At 40.4% G+C, this 24,677-nt stretch overlaps 1 protein-coding gene across 2 annotated transcripts in view; it reads left to right on the top strand.

Annotated features, from left to right (window-relative positions):
* The window catches only part of GEMIN5 (gem nuclear organelle associated protein 5), a 53,562-nt gene that overhangs the window by 12,929 nt on the left and 15,956 nt on the right, over positions 1-24,677 (top strand). For both annotated transcript variants that reach the window (XM_064366554.1, XM_064366553.1), the window contains exons 10-21: positions 1,639-1,721; positions 3,574-3,710; positions 5,693-5,766; positions 6,486-6,667; positions 11,345-11,484; positions 12,483-12,654; positions 16,376-16,603; positions 18,697-18,810; positions 19,488-19,610; positions 21,601-21,696; positions 22,099-22,236; positions 24,177-24,324. In XM_064366554.1, coding sequence (XP_064222624.1) covers positions 1,639-1,721; positions 3,574-3,710; positions 5,693-5,766; positions 6,486-6,667; positions 11,345-11,484; positions 12,483-12,654; positions 16,376-16,603; positions 18,697-18,810; positions 19,488-19,610; positions 21,601-21,696; positions 22,099-22,236; positions 24,177-24,324 — 1,635 coding nt within the window. The remainder of the gene's footprint in view (positions 1-1,638; positions 1,722-3,573; positions 3,711-5,692; positions 5,767-6,485; positions 6,668-11,344; positions 11,485-12,482; positions 12,655-16,375; positions 16,604-18,696; positions 18,811-19,487; positions 19,611-21,600; positions 21,697-22,098; positions 22,237-24,176; positions 24,325-24,677) is intronic.

Genomic DNA, 24,677 nt, shown 5'->3' with positions numbered 1-24,677 from the left:
GAGTGAAAATCATTTATGATACTGCAAAGCTGTCCTCACCACAACCTCCACCTTCCAGATTCAAGCAACTCTCCTGCCTCAGCCTCCTGAGTAGCTGCGGTTACAGGCATGTGCCACCACGCCCAGCTAATTTTGTATTTTTAGTAGAGATGGGGTTTCTCCATGTTGGTCATGGTCGTGTTGAACTCCCGACCTCAGGTGATCTGCCCCCCTTGGCCTCCCAGAGTGCTGGGATTACAGGCGTGAGCCACTGCACCTTGCCAGAGCTGTTCTTTTTATATGCAGTTCTTGAAGTACTTATGTAGAACCTATGTGCAGTTGACTGTTCTCCTTAACTTTCAAAAAGAAATACTGTTTTAAAGATTTATTTAAAATACACTGTTTTTAATCAGCTAAAACTGTTAAATAGCCCTGTATTGTTATGAAATTGCTAATTCTATCAAATTATTACCTCCTGGCTGTTATGAGCTGAATATTCACACTAACAGTACAAAAGCCATGTAATAGCCAGGGAGGGGTGGGTATTGCTCTAGAGCAATCATTAGGCGGCATTTTGCCAGAACTGCTTATTCTGTTTATTTTAGAAATAGGCTAAAGTATAAATTGGCCTGTTTATAAAGTATAAATTTATTTTAGAAATTTTGGTTCATTCTCTAGAATGATCACTATAACTTTATCAGATAAGTGGAAGTAAGTCAGCCACTAATTATTCATAGGCTCTGGAATTCTAAAATCATACAAAGAATGTATGATAATTTATGTTAAAAGAAATAACAGGGGCAGGATGCAGCAGCTCACGCCTGTAATCCCAGCACTTTGGGAGGCCGAGGCAGGAGGATCACAAGGTCAGGAGCTCGAGACCATCCCGGCCAACATTGTGAAACCCCATCTCTATTAAAATACAAAAAACTAGCCGGGTGTGGTGGCATGGGCCTGTAGTCCCAGCTACTCGGGAGACTGAGGCAGAAGAATCACTTGAACCAGGGAGGCAGAGGTTGCAGTGAGCTGAGATCGTGCCACTGCACTTCAGTCTGGTGACAGAGCAAGACTCCATCTCAATCAATCACTCAATAACAGTGCTTTCTGATTGTTTTCCCTACAAAGTTAGGCATTCTTTACTAGCATGTCACACCACAATAATATCATTATTTGATCACTATGACCACAGCAACCTTCAAAAATACTCTTAAGAGTGTGCCTTTAAAAGACAATCACAAACTGAAAATATCTCTACCCTGAAACCTTGTCTCAGTTTAAGAAATGTGATGTTAATGGCACAAAGTCTAAAATGACTTCTTATCTTTTGCATGACTATAAAGTGAATACATTTGGGTGGTGATAATATATGTTCTAGCTAGATGGGTAAGAGTAACATTTTTAGGGGGATAAAATATGTTTGGGACTTAATCATTTTGATAGTAAATATTATTTGATATTTAAATATTTAAATGTAAATATTACATAATAATTAACTGCTTCTTTACAATCAGCTATCTGGAGCAAGATATTGTTGAATGATTTTTCTCCAATTATTGGTAGTTACATTTATAATGGGGACCTTTTAGAAAAAGATGGTCTGTTTTTTCACTATGCCTTTTTGTTTAAATCTCTGTTGTTTTCTCTCCCCCTCTTCTAAAGGCCTCCACAGATTTCTAGCACATATCATAAGAAGACTGTATATACTTTAGCCTGGGGGCCACTAGTACCCTCAATGTCACTTGGTAAGTGTCTGAGAAATTCTTTAACAAATATGAGAATATTCTCTTTCTTTCAGTTTAATCTTAAAATATTAAAGATGGAGAGTCATAACTGGTCTAGTGCACTGACTGCTTATGTGGACTACTTATGTCTCCAGGGGTTCATGAAGGCAGTAGTGGTAGGTAATAAATCACAATTGCTGGGAGAAAACATTTACCCATAATAAGCTCCAAACTCACTAAAGCATTGTTTCTTTATTTTAGCTGAAATTTTTCATTGTGTGTATAGTTATCATTCTGGGTCCTGATACCCAGTCTAATATTCTTCACTAAAACTTACTGTCACTTTTTAATTTTGTCAGAATAAGAATGTTACTTCAGTATACCAACAGAGTAATATCTGTTTTCACCCACCGTAAAAGCAAACTTAAAGTTTCTGAAATGATCTCTTGCCTTTAATTCAGCATTCTGCCCCTTTCCCTCTTCTAGCCCATCAGTCTTTTTTTTTTTTTTTTTTGAGACGGAGTCTCACTCTGTTGCCAGGCTGGAGTGCAGTGGCGTGATCTCAGCTCACTGCAACCTCCATCTCCCGAGTTCAAACGATTCTCCTGCCTCAGCCTCCCAAGTAGCTGAGACTACAGGCATGCACCACCACGCCCAGCTAATTTTTGTATTTTTTAGTAGAAACAGGGTTTCACCATGTTGGCCAGGATAGTCTCGATCTCTCAACCTCATGATCCACCTGCCTCGGCCTCCCATAGTGTTGGGATTGTAGGCATGAGCCACCACGCCTGGTGTCTTTCTTTTTCTTATTCCTAAAGTAATGAGTCTTTTCTATTAGCTTTTTAAATAAGTATATTCATCAAAAGTCTCTGATAAGCTTTTCTTAACCATCTATGATGAAACAATTGTAAATTTCTATAGGAATTGCATTACATAGAGAAGTAGTGTAAATTTTCAGAACTCGAGTAGCACTGGAATTTGTAGTTCATTTATTCAACACATATTTATGAGATATTTGATTTGTGATCTAGCAGTGGTAAAAGTAAAACTTGCTTTTGGAGAAACCCACCAGAATCACTGTTTGCTTCTTAAAAATTAACAAGAGGATTGTTGTGATACTAAGGAAATCACTGCTTTGACGACAGCTCCTTTTAATAAGACATAGAAAATCCTACTGTGCTATGTAATTCCCGAAGAGTACTCATTTCTGAAAGAATAAGCAAAGTCTCAAAAGCCTTGCTTTCAGAACATCTATGTTTGTTTTTGATTCCAGCTTTTGGACCCCTACTATTAAGAATGCCAGAAGAATGTTTAAAGCAAATATGTTGCATCATATAAATTAGCCTAGAATTACAGTAGTATACCTTTTTTACTTCTGCTCTCAACAACTGTTCAGATGGAAAGAACAGTTCAGATGGAAAAAAAGAATCTAATACATTTATTCCGATGTATTAGAATGTTTCAAATATATAATTTTTTTTTTTGAGACAGAGTCTCAAGGCTAGAGTGCAATGGCATGATCTCAGTTCAGTGCAACTTCTGCCTCCTGGCTTCAATCAATTCTCCTGCCTCAGCCTCCTGAGTAGCTGGGGATTACAGGCGTGAGCCATTAGGCCCAGCTAATTTTTGTATTTTTAGTAGAGACGGGGTTTCGCCATGTTGGCCAGGCTGTTCTCGAACTCCTGACCTCAGATGATCCACCCCACCTTGGCCTCCCAAAGTGCCGGTGTTACAGGCATGAACCACCGTGCCTGGCCTCAAATATATAATTCCTTTAAAACATCTCATAGTATGATATGGTCATACTATACTAACAAATAGTTAAGCTGGTGAAGTACAAAACTGATAAGGTTTCTTTTCTTGTTTCATACAGGAGGAGAAGGAGACAGACCTTCCCTTGCTTTATACAGCTGTGGAGGAGAAGGAATTGTCTTACAGCATAACCCTTGGAAGCTTAGTGGAGAGGCCTTTGACATCAACAAACTCATCAGGGACAGCAATTCAATCAAAGTGAGTTCTTGTATTCCTGAGGTCTTTTCTTGATCTTTCTACATCACAGATCCCTCTGGGTTTCCCATCTTGAAAAATAAATGCCTTTATTAGAGGTCACCATCATCATACTAAGTCAGTTTTCTTAAACGTTCTTATAAGGCTGTGTGTGAATTTATGAGTTATAACATATATCTTAGGAGTCTTTATCCTTGACTAAAACAAAGAAGTACCTCTCAGACAGTGGGTATGAGGCAAAAAACGAAAAGAACTACTGAAACAGAAAAGGTTTGTCTCAATTGCAGTAATGATTTATTATAAACTTTTCAGGTCTTAGGTATAAAGCATTCTTTTCAGGCCAACCACTTTCACCAAAGTGATACTGTGGTAAAAATAACAATAATATAGTGTCCAAATGCAACTGCATGGTGCTTTACTCAAGACAAAATTGTCACTTTATTTTTAATTTTCTAGTAAAATTATTTTAGATTTACACAAAGCTGCAAAAATAATACACATAATTTGCTTATATCCTTTACCCAGATTCCCACATATAATCATGTTTGCATTATCATTCTGTCAGTATGCACCAGAACTGTCTTTTAAAGTCAGACCTTAAATGTTGAGATGTCATTGCCCTTTCTTTTTTGAGACAGAGTCTTACTCTGTCACCCAGGCTGGAATGCAGTGGCACAATCGGCTCACTGCAACCTCTTCCTCTCAGGTTCTTGCAAGTCTCCTGCCTCAGCTTCCCAAGTAGCTGGGACTACAGGCTTGGGCCACCACGCCCAGCTAATTTTTGTATTTTTAAGTAGAGACAGGGTTTCGCCATGTTGGCCAGGCTGGTCTCTAACTTCTGAGCTCAGTTGATCCACCCGTTTTGGCCTCCTTACCCTTTCAAATGAGTATTTTTATTTATTTATTTATTTATTTATTTATTTATTTATTTTTTGAGAGAGAGCCTCGTTCTGTCACCCAGGCTGGAGTGCAGTGATGCAATCTCAGCTCACTGCAGCCTCTGCTTCCTGGATTCAAGTGATTCTCATGTCTCAGCCACCCAAGTAGCTGGGATTACAGGTGTATGCCAAGCCTGGCTAATTTTTGTGCTTTTATTAGAAACAGGGTTTCACCATGGTGGCCAGGCTGTGCTCTCAAGTGATCCACCCACCTCAGCCTCCCAAAGTGCTGGGCTTATAGGCATAAGCCACCATACGCAGCCCAAATGAGCATTTTTATATTATTGCTCATTACTTTTGTATGGCTAGTGTAAAAGTAATATTTAATTATAAATTGAATTATATTGATTGATCATATTCCCTCATTGTCTTAAATTTTATCTAAACATTAACATTCAGCAGTGAATAAAAGAGACAAGATTCCTGTTCTAAGACTCTTTTAATTAATTGGCACTTGAATATATGGATCAGAGGTTCATACTAGGAGTTTGTGCTGGAAATAGAAATTTGGAATCCCTTCACAATAATGATAAATGAAGAAGCTGAGGGTATGCATGATGTGGACTAAAGAGACAAATGAGAAGAGGGCCCAGGCAGCATATAGATATAAGAGGAGAATGATTCAGGGAACACCAGCATATAGATATGAGAGGGGAATGATTTAGGGAAAGAAGCTTTGAAGGGATAAAAAACAAAGAGAGTGTATATAGTTTTTGTTTAAGACCATGGTTCCCATGTTGTTCAAGCCGATGGGCACAGATCAGTTTAATTAAATATGTTTCACCAGGTTAAGCATTTTAAACATTTAGTGCTTATTGGCCTTGGGGTTTTTTTTCTTATTATTATTTTTTTTTTGGCCCAGTTAGGAAATGAGAATTAGAATGCTTGTTCTTAGTTATCCTTTGAGTAATTATGTAGATTATTTACAAGAATAGCTGTTGTATAATTAGAACTTTTTTTAACTCTAGGGATTTTTTTTTTCTCATGCTGTCATTGTTGATTTGTGAGATATGTTTAGAGTCAAGATTGGTTTGTTTTGCTTTCTAGTACAAATTGCCTATACACACAGAGATCAGTTGGAAAGCAGATGGCAAATTCATGGCTCTTGGCAATGAAGATGGGTATGTATTTGCTTCTTTAAGATAAAAAGTTTGCAAATGCACATGTATTTGATCACAAGCTGACTAATGCCATCTGTAATATTAGCTGGGGAGGCCCAGTTGTATTTGGCATTTTCAATGATTCTTGATATCCTCTGCTGATCCAGAAGTGCAGTCCATTGAGAGTATTTGGCTACACTGTATTTTGTCTGTCTTGTGCCTCACAAAATGGTCATCTCGCATGTTGAACTGCCTAAATCTCACTCCATTTTTTTTAAAGTAAGCCTAGTCAGAAATGCTTTCTAGGTCTATGCCCTGTCCAATGTTAATCATAGTAACACAGTCCTAATTCAGCCATTGATTTGTTAATTCTTTTAGCTTCTCCCTGTGATTATTTGTCATTAATGCCTGATGAACACAATTTCATCAAGCATTGTTAGAATGTTAGGAGATTGTTACACTGAGGTAGTGTGGAAAGTTGAAATTTTAAAAAGTTTCATTTTTTAAAATAAAGAATATTTAGGATATTGTTAGAATTTTTAAAAGCTAAATATGCTTTTTGGAGAATAACTTTTTATACTTGACTTTTTTAATGAGAGAATAACCTTTGCAGTGAGAGAGAGGGTTATCCTGTTCTACCTTATCTTTCCTTGGCTGATGGAGTGAGGGAGCTACTGTTTGCATTCTAACTTATAATTTGATCATCCATCTTTCTTGTTTTGATGTGTTTCTTATTCCAGAACAATAGAAATATTTCAGGTTCCCAACTTGAAACTGATCTGTACTATCCAACAGCATCACAAGCTTGTAAATACCATTAGCTGGCATCATGAGCATGGCAGCCAGCCAGAGCTGAGCTATCTGATGGCCTCTGGCTCCAACAATGCAGTCATTTATGTGCACAACCTGAAGACTGTCATAGGTAACTTTGGTTTCTTTCATACTGGATATGATACTGTGTGTTCAGCTACTTTCCATTCTAATCTTTGTCCCTTTTTACTTTATTTTTGACATTAAAATAAGTATTATTCTTACTGTTTTTTCTGTTTCGAAGTAATAGATTCATCTTATTTTAAAATCCTTTTGAACGTAACAAAAATGGTAACAGAAAACGGAGTTGGCCAGGCACAATTGCTCACGCCTGTAATCCCAGCACTTTGGGAGGCCACAGCAAGATTACTTGTGGCCAGAATTTTGAGACCAGCCTATTTTAAACGGTGAGGCTTAGTCTCTACAAAAAATTAAAAATAAAAAAACAAATTAGCCAGGTTAGAAGTGCACACCTGTAGTCCCAGCTACTTGGGGGGCTGAACTGGGAGGATCTTTGATCCTAAGAGTTTGAGGCTGCGGTGAGCTCTATTTGTACCACTGCACCCTAGCCTGGGTGACACAGCACACCCTATCTCAAAAAAGAGCGGAAAAAAAAATGAGATTTTCCCCTAAAATCTCATCATTCAATAACCAGTGTTATTGGTTTGCTGCATATTTTCTCTAGATTTTATAATAAAGTCCTAGCCTACATATGTATATATGTTAGTATATATTAATAGGTTTTCACCTCTGTGTACTTGTATGAAAGAATAATCTTCTGTCCCTAGCTGAAAAGAAATCACTGTATATAATATATACTGTTTGCAGTTTTTTCCTCTAAATTTACAATATTTATCATGGACATCTTTTTGTGTCAGTACATTAAAGATCAATCTTGCTGTTATTAACAGATATCTGTCGGCCAGGCACAGTGGCTCATGCCTGTAATCCTGGCCCTTTGGGAGACCATAGTGGAAAGATAGCTTGAGACCACGAGTTTGAGACCAGCCTGGGCAATGTAGCGAGACCCTTCCTCTACAAAAAAAAAATTTTTTTTTTAATTATCTGTTTATTCCATTATATGGACATACCATAATTTATCCATTTCACAATTAAATGACATTCAAATTATTTACATTTTTTTACAATTTAAGTACTATTACAATAAACTGCCTTATACATATATCTTCATGAACATGAATAATTTTCATACAGAAAATTCTAGAAGTGGAATTGCTAGGTAAAAGGATGTAGTTTTTTTTATAGTTATTGCTAAGCAGCTCTCTAAAAACATTATGCCATTTAATACTCCCTCCAGCAGTTTTTGAGTGTTAAACACAAACACAGGACACATACCTCATTCCTGTGTTTGATTGCACCTGATCCTCATAAATCCTGTGAGGGTGATAGGTATTGTTATCCTCATTTTCCCAAGATTAAACTGAGGCCCAGAAAACTTAGCTATTCAAGCAAGTATCGTCGCTAATATATGATAGAGCCTAGATTCAACCTCAGAGTATCTAATTGCAGAGTCTGTATGTGTTCTAGCAAGTGCTATTCCACGCCTAGTGAGTTAACTTCCATATGGGTATGATTTATTCCATAAGGAATCTTTTTTTTTTTTTTTGAGACCGAGTTTCGCTCTTGTTACCCAGGCTGGAGTGCAATGGCACGATCTCGGCTCACCGCAACCTCCGCCTCCTGGGTTCAGGCAATTCTCCTGCCTCAACCTCCTGAGTAGCTAGGATTTCAGGCACGCGCCACTATGCCCAGCTAATTTTTTGTATTTTTAGTAGAGACGGGGTTTCACCATGTTGACCAGGATGGTCTCGATCTCTTGACCTCGTGATCCGCCCGCCTCGGCCTCCCAAAGTGCTGGGATTACAGGCTTGAGCCACCGCGCCCGGCCTCCATAAGGAATCTTAAATTTCATTGAGGCCCCTTCGGCACCTGGGAAAACCATAGTAGGTGGTCAGAAGAGCCATTTTTAAATATGAATGAAGTGGGATTACTTTTTTCCTAATATGAAGAAATTATAATCCGATACTGAACTGTTTTCAGAGTGCTATAAAACATGCTCTCAGCCATAGTGAAAGTAGTTGACATCTTCACTTCTCTAGAATTTACTTCCAGTAACTTTTTTATTTTTATTTTTTTGAGACAAAGTCTCACCTGTCATCCAGGCTGGAGTGCAATGGCGCTGTCTCGGCTCTCTGCAACCTCCGCCCCTGGGTCCTGGTTCTAGCAGTTCTCCTGCCTCACCCTCCTGAGTAGCTAGGATTACACGCACATGCCACCATGCCCAGCTAATTTTTGTACTTTTAGTAGAGACGAGGTTTCACCATGTTGCCCAGGCTGGTCTCAAACTCCTGATCTTGTGATTCACCCACCTCGGCCTCCTAAAGTGCTGGGATTACAGGTGTGAGCCATTGTACCTGGCCCTTCCATTAGTTTTCTAAGAATCTTATTTGTAACAAGAAAAAATATTTTTGGTTCTAGTAGTGACTCTCCTGAATTAAAAGCAATATGGAAAAAGTATTAAAATATAGATACATTTTTCTGGTAAATAATAGACCGTGTAAATGGTAAATAATAGACAGTGTCTAACTAATAAACGTATGTTAGCTGATTCTGATCTTATGATTATTATTGGGATTCCAAATTAATCATCCACTTTACATCACATCTACTAAATAATAGAGAAGGGAAGAAAACTGCCAGAATCCATTCATTTAATTTTTACCTTCTTTATTTTGAAAAAGTGAGACTTAGAGGAAAGTTACAAGAATTGTACAAAGAAATCTCATATACTTTTTCCTATTAATAGATTCAACAGTTTTTTAATGTGTTGTCACATTAGCTTTATTCTGTGTGCATATGTTTACGTAGTTTTTCCTACCCATTATCAGTTTGTTGGTATAACTTAATATACGATAGTTTAATCTTTCCCCAAAAATATATGTAACTATTATTTGTCAATTTAAACAAATAGTTTAGGCTAGGCATGGTGGCTCATGCCTGTAATCCCAACACTTTAGGAGGCCATGGCAAGAAAATCACTTGAAGCCAGGAGTTCAGGACCATCCTGAGCAATGTAGCAAAACCCCAGCTCTACAAAAGTTTTAAAAATTAGCTGGACATGCGGGCATGGTAGCTCACGTCTGTAATCCCAGCACTTGGGGAGCCAAGGCGGACGGATCACCTGAGGTCGGGAGCTTGAGATCAGACTGACCAACATGGAGAAACCCTGTCTCTACTAAAAATACAAAATTAGCTGGACGTGATGGCACATGCCTGTAATCTTAGCTACTCAGGAGGCTGAGGCAGGAGAATCGCTTGAACCTGGGAGGTGGAGGTTGCAGTGAGCCTGCACTCCAGCCTGGGCAACAAGAGCACAACTCTGTCTCAAAAAAAAAAAAAATTAGCTGAACATGATGGCCCAGTTACTCACAGGCTGAGGTGGGAGGATCCCTTGGGCCCAGGAGTTGGAGGCTGCATGCAGTTAGCTATAATTGTGTCACTGTACTTCACCCTTAGCCACAAAGTAAGACCTAATCTCTTTTTTTTTTTTTTTAAAAAAAAAAAAGGTAAAATAATCTGACACCCATATTCTAGTTGTGTCAGTTGATCCAATAATGTCCTTAATAGTGATTTTTTTTTTTCTCCAGTGCAGATTCCAACGCAGGATGACCTGTTTTCATTTGGTTGTCATGTCTCTTTAGTCTCCTTTCATCTATAATAATTTCTCAGCCTTTTAAGAATTATTTATTTATATATTTATTTATTTATTAGAAACTGGGTCTCACTGTGTTGTCCAGGCTGGAATGCAGTGGTGCGTGGTGCAGTCATAGCTCACCACAGCCTCCAACTCCTCCTGGGCTTAAGCCATTCTCCCACCTCAGCCTCCCGAGTAGCTGCGACTACAGGCGCACAGCACCGCGCCTGGCTAGGCTGTGTGTGTGTGTGTGTGTGTGTGTGTGTGTGTGTGTGTGTGTGTGTTCCTTTTCCTTTTTTTTTTTTTGAGACAGGGTCTCACTCTGTGACCCAGGCTGGAGTGCAGTGGCACGATCTCAGCTCACTGCAACCTCTGACTCCGAGGCTCAAGCAATCTGCCTATCTCAGCCTTCCACATAGCTGGGACCATAGGTGTATGCCAACACCTCTGGTTAATTTTTGTATTTTTTGTAGAGTCAGGGTTTCATCAGGCTGATCTTGAACTCTTGAACTCAAGCAATTTGCCTGCCCTAGCCTCCCAAAGTTCTGGGATTACAGGCATGAGCCAACATGACTGGCCAAGCCAGCCTTTTTTTAATCTTACATGACATTTTTGAGGAAGATAGGCACTCATTTTGTAGATGCTTTCTCATTTTGCATTTGTCTGGTATTTTCTCATTTCTATATTCAGATTATACATTATAGCTAGAATATCCTGTAAGTGATAATGAGAGCTAACACGTCTTGTGGTAATCTTTTATATGCTAAGTACTATGGATGTGCCCACACTCTTAGTAACTAACAGTGTTGCCTGCTAAAAATCACCTAGACTCAGGAGGCTGAGGCAGGAGAAACGTTTGAACCCAGGAAGCGGAGTCTGCAGTGAGCTGAGATTGTGCCGTTGCACTCCAGCCTGGGCAACAAGAGGGAAACTTTGTCTCAAAAAAAAAAAAATCGCCTTGAAAGTGTATGGCAAAATCTTGATTCTTGCCATGTGCATGCCTTCCTGGTTATGCTTTTTGCTTGTTTTGTTTTTTGTTACTGTTAGCAGTGACATATTTCCCTTGCCTTTTAGAGCGCAGCCCTGAGTCTCCAGTGACCATTACAGAGCCCTACCGGACTCTCTCAGGGCATACAGCCAAGATTACAAGTGTGGCGTGGAGCCCACATCATGATGGAAGGCTGGTATCTGCTTCCTATGATGGTACAGCCCAGGTACTATTGTGTCCTTGTCCCTGTGGGTCCTTCACTATATTCTCTAACAAACTCTTTCTTCTTTTCCCCTAGTTGTGAACAGATTTTCCCTCCCCCATTATCATCATCTACAGAAGGAGATATTCTGGGCTCTAAGAGGCATTTTAGTTTCATTCCACATAGCTGGGCCTTTAGCAGGCTAAGACTGGATTGGGTTTTTTTTTTTTTTTCTTAGATGAAGGGAAAAGTATCAGTAGGAACTAGCTAACTCTAACATTTTGACAGATTTCTTTCTGATTCACTATCAGTATGGTGGACTAACATGATGTACAAAGTACCTCTTCTGTTCAGACACTGAAATGGTGGCTAAAAATCACAACATTTTTAATAATAAATTGGTAAGTTAGAAACCTCCAAGTTCTAAAAAAATAAAGATGAAATGCCAAGCCAGATCTATGAGAGAGGACTTCTGGATATCAGAACTAGAATAGACATTAGGAGCTGGAGGCCTAACATCTGTGATATTTCTGTCTCTCAGTGTTGAGTTGTAACTGAGCTAACTGCGCAAAGCTAGGAGCCGCAAATTGCTGCCTTCTGTGAAACTGAGTTCAGAATAATTCAAGAAATAGAAAGGAAATTGGCCAATTGCTCAAGGAATTGGAGACAACAGAATAACCTAAGAGAAATTAGAACTGTAATTTCCGGACTAGTTATGGGCTATTTTCTTCATAATACCAGAATCTCAAGCCCAAAAGTTAACATACAGTGTAGGTTTGAGACAGTGAAATCCATAGGACACCAGTAGAAGCTCATTCAAAATCATCGCCATAGGAATGCCTGTACATCTCAGAGCACAGAAGCCTCCCACAGGAAATAGGACTCTCCTGAAATTGAGCTTCTAAGAGAAAACTCCAAATCACATGAGGAAATAAGAAGCCACAGATTTTTTAATTAGAAAACATACCCCCAAACAATAGAATATCCAGAAAATGTCTATTCGGTTGTACTTTTGGGTTTAGGTGTGGGATACTCTCCGGGAAGAACCCCTGTGTAATTTCCGAGGACATCGAGGTCGACTGCTTTGTGTGGCGTGGTCTCCTTTGGATCCAGACTGCATCTATTCAGGGGCAGATGACTTTTGTGTGTACAAGTGGCTCACTTCCATGCAAGATCATTCCCGGCCTCCTCAAGGTCAGTCAGAACCTAGGGCTTATCTAATTATTTTTCTCCCTCTTTTAATAATTGAGTTCATCAGGATTGAGCAAGGAATACATTTGTGCAGGACATTAGTGTCAGTATGGCATGGGTCCGAGCCTAAGCAAGAAGGCAGCCACGAGGGCTTGAGACAGCACCACCTACAATAGGAAAGAGCATACCTAGCACTCAGATCTTGGTTTCTTTTTTTAGACAGAGTCTTGCTCTGTTGCCCAGACTGGAGTGCAGTGGCACAATTTTGATCCACTGCAGCCTCCGCTTCCTGGGTTAAACCGATTCTTGTGCCTCAGCCTCCCTAGTAGCTGGGACTACAGGTGCACACCACCATGCCCGGCTAATTTTTTTGTATTTTTAGTAGAGATAGAATCTCGACATGTTGGCCAAGCTGGTCTCAAACCCCTAGCCTCAAGTGATCTACCCACCAGCCTCCCAAAGTGCTGGGATTACAGGCATGAGCCACTGTGCCCAGCCCAGATCATGGTTTCTAAATGTCATTCTCCATTAAAAGTGTCCATGGCTTCTTGGAGAAATGGCTGGTTCCAGGCTGGGACAGGAAAAACACAAACTGAAACTGAAATGTTCTTATGCTAGAGAAAAAGGCAGTACTCAAAGACTTAAGGAGACATGTCAAAAGGACAAAAGAGACAGCTTGAAGAGGTTCCCACTGACCAAATCTGAGACAGTAGTTGAAAAGAAATAAGAGGAAAATTCCATTTCTAGCTAAGAAAGATTTATTGGTATCAGACATGCCATAAGCAACCAGAAAACTAGACAAAATATATTAAGCAACTGCTGGACACATGGCTCATGTCTATAATCCCAGCACTTTGGGAGGCCAAGGCTAGAGAATCATTTGAGGCCAGGAGTTTGAGACCAGCCTGACAAACAGCGAGATCTCATCTGTACCAAAAATTACAAAATAAAAGTAAATAGGAAAAATTGGCCAAACATGGTGGCTTACTCCTATAATCTCAACACTTTGGGATACTGAGGCAGGAAGATGGCTTAAGCCCAGGAGATCAGGACTAGCCTGGGCAATATAGGGAGACACTGTTTCTGTGAAATAAAATTTTTTTTAATTTTAAATAAAAGAATATATTAAACAACTAGAAATTCACACCCAAAGAAATGAAATGATATGTCCACGTAAAGACTTGTAAAAGAATGCTCATAGTAGCTTTATGTTTGATCACTAAAAACTGGTAACAGTCCAAATGTCTGTCATCAGATAAATGAATTAATTGTGGTGTATCCCTACAGTAGACTTCTACCTAGCAATAAAAAGAAGATAACAGCTAATAAAGAACGAAATGGATGAATCTCGATAAAACATTATGCCAAGCAGAAGCAGCCAGGCACAAGAGACTACATACTGTATAATTCTGTTGATGTGAAATTCTTTTGTTTTTTGTTTTTTGTTTTTTTTTTCAGACAGAGTCTCACTCTCACCCAGGCTGGAGAGCAGTGGCACACTCTTGGCTCAATGCAACCTCTGCCGCCCAGGTTCAAGTAATTCTCCTTCCTTGGCTTCCTAAGTAGCTGTGACTACTGATGTATGCCTCATGCCCAACTAATTTTTTGTGTTTTTAGTAGAGATAGAGATTACCATGTTGGCCAGGCTGGTATTGAACTCCCAGCCTCAGGTGATCTGCCTGCCTTGGCCTCCCAAAGTGCTGGGATTACAGGCATTAGCCACTGCGCCCAGAGTATGTGAAATTCTTCAGTAGGCAAAACTAAACCACAATAAGAGCAGATTAGTGATTACTAGGGCTCAAGCAGGAGGTATATCTTACCACAAAGAGGTTTGATGGAAATATTAGATTGGTGCAAAAGTAATTGTGGTGGTGGGTAGGTTATATGACTGCATACATCTGTCACAACTCATCAAAGTATTAAAAAGTGGGTATGGGGCTGGGCGCGATGGCTCACACCTATAATCCCAGCACTTTGGGAGGCCAAGGCGGGTAGATCACTAGGTCAAGAGATCGAGACCATCCTGGTCAACAAGGTGAAACCTCGTCTCTACTAAAAAATACAAAAATTAGCTGGACATGGTGGTGCACGCCTGTGGTCCCAGCTACTCGGGAGGCTGAGGCAGGAGAATTGCTTGAACCCAGGAGGCGGAGGTTGCAGTGAGCCAAGATCGCGCCATTGCACTCCAGCCTGGGTAACAAGGGCGAAACTCCGTCTCAGAAAAAAAAAAAAAAAAAAAGGTAGATATATTTTATATTACATCTCAAAGATGATTTTAAAATAAGCAAAGGATAAAAACCTTAAAATGTTAATGTAAAAACCTTTAAAAAGTAAATATAACAGTATTGGAGGAATTAATGAGTCCAGACTGATATAATAAATAAATGAGTGCCTAAATAAATGGAGAGAAACACAAGCTCTTCCCTGTGGTATAATGCCAACTAATGAATGTAGAGTGAAATGTTGGAATTGGAAGTTCACACTTTGGGCCAGGCACAGTAGCTCATGCCTGTAATCCTAGCACTTTGGGAGGCAAGCTGATCACTTGAGCTCAGGAGTTTGAGACCAGCCTGACCAACATGACAAAACCCCATATCTGCAAAAAAAAAAAAAAAAAAAAAAATACAAAAATTACCCAGGCATGGTGTTGCACACTTGTAGTCCCAGCTATTCGGAAGACCGAGGCAGGAGGATTGCATAAGCCTGGGAGGTCAGGTAAGGCTGCAGTGAGCTGAGATTCTGCCACTGCACTCCAGCCTAGGCAACAGAGCAAGAACCTGTCTCAAAAGAAAAAAATTCACCATTTGGCAGTCATCATGGTAACAGTTTTTAATCAAGAAACATCAGTGAATACTAAAGCTAGTAGATGCAAATACTTAGTAGTTAAACAGGAGAAATACCCTTTTAGGGACTAACCTGTAAGACACTCCCTTAATCAAGTGGTCAAAGTAAACCAAATGGGACAAATAAAAATAAGCTGCTACCTCATAGATTGCCCTGGATGAACATAGCAGCACTAATGTGCATTCCAGCTAAAGATGCGTACCCTAAATCTGGTAGTGAAAAATGTCTGGCAGACCTAAATTGAGGGAAATTGGACAAAATAACTGTCCTGTAATCTTCCAAAGTTCCAAATTATGAAAGTCAAAGAAAAACCATGCAAGTAACTGTTCCAGAATTGCCTGAACCCAGGAGGCGGAGGTTGCGGTGAGCCAAGATCGCGCCATTGCACTCCAGCCTGTGTAACAAGAGTGAAACTCTGTCTCAAAAAAAAAAAAAAAACTAACTGTTCCAGGCTGAAGGGAAGCAGAAAGCCATGACAACCAAGTGTACTGTGTGATCCTGAATTGATTCCTTTCGCTATAAACGACATCTGGGTAAAATTGGCAGAACTTAAGTAGAGTGTACGGAGTAGATGACAGTAATGTATTATGTTAATTTCCTGATTTCCATAGTTGTACTGTGGTGATATTAGAGCATATCCTTGTTCATAAGATACACACTGAAGTATTTGGGTGCCATTGGGCATAATGTTTATGATTTAATGAAATCTCAAAAGAGTTTGGTTAATATTATGATAATATAACTCTAAAAGTTCATTGGGAATGAAGGGAAAGGGTAAAAATGCTATTAAAGAGTAGTGAGGTATTGGAGTTTACCTTTAGAGTGCTTTTAACCAGGAATGTACATTTTAGTCTTTCCTTCTTTATTTTGATTCCTGTAGGCAAAAAAAGTATCGAATTAGAGAAAAAACGACTCTCTCAACCTAAGCCAAAGCCCAAAAAGAAGAAAAAGCCCACCTTGAGAACTCTTGTAAAGCTGGAATCGATAGATGGGAATGAAGAAGAAAGCATGAAGGAGAACTCGGGACCTGTTGAGAATGGTGTGTCAGACCAAGAAGGGGAGGAGGAAGCACGGGAGCCAGAATTACCCTGTGGCCTGGCTCCAGCGGGTACGTGGCAGAACCCTGTGTATCACTAGGATCTCATGTCTAGGAAACTAAGCTAGGTCCTTACTCAGTTTGAAACTTTGCTATCTCAGACCTTCCCATTTTATTTTTTTTCAAGCTTTATTCAAGTCTCTAAAATAAACATCTTTGAAGTTTTAAAGGGGTTCTAGTGGATGTTTGGGTTGGAAATAGTAAACTTCTATAGAGGAAACTTCTTATTCAACTTGGGCAAGGTAAAACCGTGGGACAAAGTGAAGCTGAGATAGTTGTGTACATAGGAAATTACATGAGAAAAGTTTTAATAGTATGACATCATTAGCCACATTTATTGAAAGAAACCACTGTATCTTACAATGTCTGACCTAGAAGCTACCACCACTGTGGGAACTTGCAAGCTCTCACTCCTCTTACCTGGAGTTTATACCTGGCTTTCTGTCTTCTCACAGAAAAAAATGTGTAAGTGCTTACTAGGTTTTTCTGGTGAGGTAAGCTATAGTGGTGGTTCTCAGATTTCTCACAAAACAGCGTTCCATCACTAATTTATGATAATCTATTTCTAGTTTAAAGACCAAAAAAACTGTTATTAGATAAAAATTTTGGCACTTTTAAAATTTTGTACATTTACCTTAAATACCTGGTCCCTGTTAAAATAAATGATTAAATAGCAAACAGTATAAGTAGAAGCAATGACTCATGCTTAATTCTAAAACAGAATATATTGATGTGACAGAATTAAAATGTCTAGTATATATGATACAAGGCATCCCAGTTGCTCTCTATCCCAAGGGATTGCTGTTAGACACATAGTTGGGGTAAATAAAGAGCAAAAAGCCTAATAGGTTTATTATTTTGGCCCATCGGAATGCTTTTTCTAGTTGGGCACAGTGGCACATACCTCTAGTCCCAGCCGCCTGCCTCGGCTTCCCAGAGTGCTGGGATTACAGGCATGAGCCACCACACCCGGCTTTTTTTTTTTTTTTTTTTTTTTAAAGAGCCTTTCTTTCACAAAATGGCTATACAAAACATGGATCAACAAGTGGTTTTTAAAAAGTTCCTGTGCTCAGGATTGTGACACTATATTGCATACATCTAATATTCTTTATTATTATAAAGTTACTCTTTGTTAGTATAATTAAATATGCAATTAGTACTTTATGACCTGAAAATGTAAAAAGTGCTTTGTCGCTTGAGCAAAGTGTAGAAACTTCTTGGCTTATGGTATAAAGTTGTGGAGGGTTAGAAGCTTTTTCCTTAGTCAAAGTTCAGAGTAAGGCGGGCATGGTGGTTCATGCCTGTAATCCCAGCACTGTGGGAGGCCAAGTAAGGAGACTTGCTTCAGCCCAGGAGCTTGAGACTAGCCTAGGCAACATAGGGAACCCCCACCTCCACAAAAAAATATAAAAATTACCAAGCATAATGGCTTGTGCCTATAGTCCTAGCCACTCTGGGAGGCTGAGGAGGGGAGAATCACCTGAGCTCAGGAGATTAAGGCCTCAGTGACTGTGTTCACACCACTGCACTTCAGCCTGAGCAACAGAGTTATACCTTATCGCTAACCAAAAAAAAAAAGTTCAAAGTAAGCCGGGTAAGGTGACTCATGCCTGTAATCCCAGTACTTTGGGAGGCTGAGGCGGATGGATCACTTGAGGTCAGGAGTTTGAGACCAACCACCCTGGCCAAGGTGGCGAAACCTCGTCTCTACTAAAAATACAAATTAGCTGGGCGTGGTGGTTTTCGCCAGCTACTGGGGAGGCTGAGGCAGGAGAATTGCTTGAACCTGGGAGGCAAAAGTTGCAGTGAGCCAAGATTGCACCACTGAATTCCAACCTGGGCAACAGAGTAAGACTTTATTTCAAAAAACAACAACAAAAAAAAAACAAAGTAATAGACTCACAGATTCCTGAAAACACCTAGTTTGTGAGGTGGGGAAGGGAAAACTACCCCTACTTCCTTTCTAATGTGTATTATCTCAAAAGTTTTGGTAATAGATGAATTGATTGCATTGCTGAGCTTGGAATGGCTCTAAATTTTTAAAAACTGAAATTCTGTATTTTTTTTATCCTCAACATTTTTTTCTTTTTTCCCCCATGATGTAGTTTCTAGGGAACCAGTTATCTGCACTCCAATTTCCTCAAGCTTTGAAAAGTCAAAAGTCACCATTAATAACAAAGTCATTTTACTGAAAAAGGAATCACCTAAAGAGAAGCCAGGTTGGTATCTAGTAATTAAAATACAGTATTTTGTTAAAGCAGCCTAAATGTTACATGCTACTGTCAAAAAGCAGTGTGGTTTCTTGTTTCTTTTTTTAGGTTTACAGTATTTGTAGGTTTTCTGATTATGTTTCTTTTTTCTTTTCTTTTAAGACGGGCTTTTTACTCCCTTCGCCCAGGCTGGAGTGCAGTGGTATGCTCTTGGCTCACTACAAACTCCACCTCCTGCCTCGGCCTCCTGAGTAGCTGGGATTACAGGTGCCCACCACCATTCCCAGCTAATTTTTGTATTTTTAGTAGAGATGGCGTTTCACCATGTTGGCCAGGCTGGTCTCGAACTCCTGGCTTCAAGTGATCCGCCCACCTCAGCCTCCCAAAGTGCTGGGATTATAGGCATGAGCCACTGCACCCGGCCTTCCATTTTGGGTCACACCCTTGAATTTTTTTAGCACTTGATGAAATGTTTTGCAGTTGTTAATAATGTTAGCAAGAGCATTTTTGTGTATATTGTGAACAATGTCCCCAGCAAATTTATTTTGGAAGCTTCTTTATTAGGAGGGGGAACTTTCTGTGCCCGTGGCATCCTGCCAGTAGGTTACATTCACACAATAGGCATTCCCGTTTTATGTTTCTGATCAGCTCTCCTTCAGATAGTGTGTACTTTCATTACATTTCAGAAACCTTAGTCAAGAAGAGAAAAGCTCGTTCCATGCTTCCCCTGAGTACAAGCCTGGACCACAGATCCAAAGAGGAGCTTCATCAGGACTGTTTGGTATTAGCAATGGCAAAGCACTCCAAAGGTACAAAAATGTACTTCCTTGGCCCGTCCATAGTCTTCTGGGACTGGCATATAAGAGATGTTTACTTATTTATTGAATGAATGCCCAGAGAAATGTCTAAAATTGTTTTCTGTATTTGTATGTTCTTTTCCAGCCTTCCCTTCCCTCCACATCCCTGCACCCCAACACCCTGCTGCCAAAGTCCCCATTGTGACCCACTATCAGTACTGCCATGCCTTTGAGATGTAGTATTCTGCTTTCATTCTAAATCTAGTTGCTCCCAGCCATCTGTGTGCCAGAATTGGTATGTTGGCTTAAATATCTCAGCACGAATAAATTCCTTCAACTATTTTTCCCTGTTGTACAATATCCTTGTGGAGAAAAATTTTTTTTCCTTATTGGAAATATACATAAGAATATATATACTATATATAGATATATATACACACACACACATAATATGGCAGTTCCTTAAAAAAAACTTTTGATGGAAACTTTTGCTTTAGAAGTTTTGTTTTGAAGGGTTTTCTTATTTTTGTTTCTTAATATCTTCATTTAATTCCCACTCTTGATATTTGAGCAACTTTATTTTTTTAATTTGAAGTTGACATGTGGAAAAGGGATGCACACAATAAAATGAAATTGAAACAGTATAAAAAGAAAGTAAATCTCACCAGGCACAGTGCCTGTTATCCCAGATGTTCAAGGGGCTGAAGCAGAAGGATCACTTCAAGGCCAGCCTGGGCCAATTTTTTAAAATTTTTTTCAAAGTAAATCTCCCTCCCAGTCCTGTCTCTCCTCCCCGGGAATGGAAGGACCATCCTCCCTCCCACTTACTGTCTCCCCTCACCCTAACAAGGGTAGTCACTATCCTGGGCTTCCATTTCTTTATTTCCTTTTAATTTTGTACTGTTTTGTCTGTATTACATGATCAGACTATTATCAGTTTCTTGTGTCTTGCTGGAGATGTTTTATGCTTTTATTGTATACATAGACTTCTCTTTGGAGCTTTGTGATGACTTCCTATAACTTACATAGTTAACCTTATAGTTTCACGTTATTTTCCTTACTTTCTCAGTTGACTTTATTTTTAAAGCAAAGGATGAATATTGAATCCTCTTGTAGTAAGTCCCAGTGAATACTAAGGACTTTCATTTACTTATTAATTTCATTTTGCTTTTTTTTTTGAGACAGAGTCTTGCTCTTTCGCCAGGCACCAGGCTGGAGTGCGGTGGTGTGATCTTGGCTCACTGCAACCTCTGCTTCCCAGCTTCAAGCAATTCTCCTGCCTCAGCCTCCTGAGTAGCTGGGACTACAGGCGCGCTCCACCACTCCCAGCTAATTTTTGTATTTTAGTAGAGGCAGGCTTTCACTATGTTGGCCAGGATGGTCTCAATCTATTGATCTCATGATCCGCCCACCTCGGCCTCCCAAAGTGCTGGGATTACAGGCATGAACCACCTTGCCTGGCCTTTTATTTTTTCTTTTTTTTTTTTATGAGACAAAGTTTGGCTATTGTTGCCCAGGCTGGAATGCAATGGCACAATCTTGGCTCACTACAAACTCCGCCTCCCAGGTTCAAATGATTCTCCTGCCTCAGCCTCCAGAGTAGCTGGGATTACAGGCATGCGCCACCATGCCCAGCTAATTTTGTATTCTTAGTAAGGACAGGGTTTCTCCATGTTTGTCAGGCTGGTCTTGAACTCCCAGTCTCAGGTGATCCGCCTGCCTTGGCCTCCCAAAGTGCTGAGATTATAGGCTTGAGCCACCACACCTGGCCCTTTGCTTGTTTTTTACAGCACTTAAATACGTGCTGATCGGGTTCACTTTTAACATTTTAAGTGTTTTTGTGTATTGCTCCCTTCATAACTGCAGGAGTCTCTGTTAGAGCTCTGATTCTCTCAGTGTCTGAAGTGGGTGTTCCAGACATATATTCAGACGTTATTGGACAGAAAACTGTAACCTATGTAATGACTTCATCTGATTTTTTTTTGCCTTTTTAAATTAACAGAGCTGAATGAAGATGTGTCTGCTGATCTTGAGGAAAGATTTCATCTGGGGCTTTTCACAGACAGGGCTACCCTGTACAGAATGATTGATATTGAAGGTGAGGCAAATCCAGTCAGCATAATCTCATCCATCTGTATACTTAAATTTTGTGTGCACCTTTTTTACAGCTACAATCCTCTGATATTATATAATGGTTAGTTTTACATGTCAACTAACTAGGTTTTGAGCTCCCTGACTTACATGTTGATATGTCCCTTGCATCATCATAGAATCCTAAACATACGGCATTCACTCTGAGTGCAAGTGAAGGTGAGTGAGTGCACAGTGACCGAGTGGGCTTCAGGTCCCATTGTAATCACTCTGGTAGGTGACAAACCCATCAGAGAGTGACTGCATATTTTAGGAGCTCACTTTCTCTTCTGTCTTGCCTTTGTTTTTCTACAAGTCAGTGACAGATGTTTCTGAAACACCTTCCAAACTTTATCTCTCTTTCAAACAGGAAAAGGTCACTTAGAAAATGGCCACCCTGAGTTATTTCACCAGCTTATGCTTTGGAAAGGAGACCTCAAAGGTGTTCTCCAGACTGCAGCAGAAAGAGGGGAGCTGACAGACAACCTTGTGGCTATGGCACCAGCGGGTATGGTTTTTGTTTGTTTATTCTTTTCAACAGCAGCTCCATCATCTCTAGGATACATCCACTCAAGATGGTTCTTAGCAGTATCAGTCTTAAGCTTGAAATCTCTCGAAGGCCGGGCATGATGGCTCACGCCTGTAATCCCAGCTCTTTGGGAGGCCGCAGTGGGCGGATCACTTGAGGTCAGGAGCTTAAGACCAGCCTGGCCAATGTAGTGAAAACGTGTCTCTACTTAAAATGCAGAAATTAGCCAGGCATGGTGGCAGATGCCTGTAATCCTATAGCGGAGGCTGAGGCAAGAGAATCACTTGAACCCTGGAGAAGGAGGTTGTGGTGAGCCAAGATTGTGCCACTGCACTCCAGCCTGTGTGACAGAGCAAGACTTCATCTCAAAAAAAAAAGAATCACTTACGAATAGGCACAAAGCTAATCCTGTTTGCAGCAATAGACAAACTAATAAATCAACCCAACCCCTTTAAAACAAAGGCAGGTCACTGACACTTAAATGGCAAAAGCGTAATTGGTGAGAATTTCTCAAAGGACAATTTGGCCATGTCTAATAAATTTTAAAGATGCAATGGCACAAGTCTGAAGTCCTCAGCTGCTCAGGAGGCTGAGGCAGGAGGATTGCTTAACGCTAGGTGTTCAAACCCATAGGGTACTGTTAATTGTGCCTGTGAATAGCCACTGTACTCTGTCCTGACATCATGAGACCTTGTCTCTTTTAAAAAAAAAAAAAAAAAAAGGCTGGGTGCAGTAACTCATGCCTATAATCCCAGCATTTCAGGAAGCCAAGGTGGGCAGGTTGCTTGAGCCTGGGAGTTTGAGACCAGCCTGGGCAACATGACAAAATCCCATCTCTACAGAAAATACAAAACTTACCTGGGCATAGTGGCATGTACCTGCACTCCCAGATACTTTGGAGGCTGTGGTGGGAGGATCACCTGAGCCCAGGGAGGTTAAGGCTGCAGTGAGTCATGATTGTGCTGCTGTGCTCCAGCCTCAACAACAGAGCAAGACCCTGTCTCAAAGAAAAGAAAAGAAAAAAGAGGCCGGGCGTTGGTGGGTTAGGCCTGTAATCCCAACACTTTGGGAGGCCGAGGCAGGAGAATCGCTTGAACCAGAGAGTTCAAGACCAGCCTGGGCAACACAGCCAGACTCCATCTCTAAAAATAATAATAATAATTAGCCGGGTGTGGTGGCATGTGCCTCTGGTCCCAGCTACTTGGGAGGCTGAGGCGGTAGAATCATTTGAGCCCAGAATTTCAAGGCTTCAGTGAGCTATGATCACACCACGGTACCCAGTCTGGGCGACAGGGCACGACCTCAGCAATAAAAAAATTTAAAAAGGCCGGGCGCGGTGGCTCACGCCTGTAATCCCAGCACTTTGGGAGGCTGAGGCGGGCAGATCACGAGGTCAAGAGATCGAGACCATCCTGACCAACATGGTGAAACCCCGTCTCTACTAAAAGTGTAAAAAATTAGCCGGGCGTGGTGGTGTGTGCCTGTTGTCCCAGCTACTCGGGAGGCTGAGGCAGGAGAATTGCTTGAAACCGGAAAACGAAAGTTGCAGTGAGCCGGGATCGCGCCACTGCACTCCAGCCTGGCGATAGAGTGAGACTCTGTCTCAAAAGAAAAAAAGCATGTAAGCATATTACCTTTGGCTCATCAATTCTGATTACTGGAATTTATCTAACTGTGCTCACACATTGCTTTCTGTATCTTTTCAACTTTGTACTGTTTTGTTTGTGTTACATAATCAAACAGTTGGTGTTTCAGAATGTGTAGATGAAGCAGATGATCCATAATGGTAGCTGAATTGGTATCTAAATGTTCGGCTGCATGCATTGACTGAAAACAAGGCTTTTTCAACCCAGATGTACTTGGTTTTGTTTTTACTTTTTCTTCAACTTTTTTTTAACCACTATCTTTTATTTTTTCAGCTGGCTACCACGTGTGGCTCTGGGCTGTGGAAGCTTTTGCCAAACAGCTATGTTTTCAGGATCAGTATGTCAAGGCTGCTTCTCACCTACTTTCCATCCACAAAGTGTATGAAGCTGTGGCGCTGCTCAAGTCAAACCATTTTTACAGGTCTGTGTGGTCTTAGAGTTGGGATAATACTTGGACATAATGTGAAAATGATCTAAACTTCTCTATTGTTAAAGTAACATAAATAGAAGAAATAGCATAAAACAAAAGAACAGCTTAATGAATTGTTACAAGAGGAACTCCCTTTTTAATTCCCAGCTTTGAAGGGAAATTGAATCTTGCCAGACACCCCAAAAACTTTTCATGTACTCTCAAGTTTAACTTTTCTTTTGGAAATATATAACATTGGCCAGGTACCGTGGCTCATGCCTGTAATCCCAGCACTTTGGGAGGCCGAAGTGGACAGATCGCTTGAGCCCGAGTTCAAGACCAGTCTCTGCCTCCCTAAGAGCTGG

This window comes from Aotus nancymaae, unplaced genomic scaffold (genome assembly GCF_030222135.1).
Source record: "Aotus nancymaae isolate 86718 unplaced genomic scaffold, 86718_ANA_hifiasm-v0.15.2.pri h1tg000064l_1, whole genome shotgun sequence".
NCBI classification, from domain to species: Eukaryota; Metazoa; Chordata; class Mammalia; order Primates; family Aotidae; genus Aotus; species Aotus nancymaae.
Note: the sequence above shows the minus strand (reverse complement) of the source record. Positions and strands in the feature narration are given on the sequence as shown.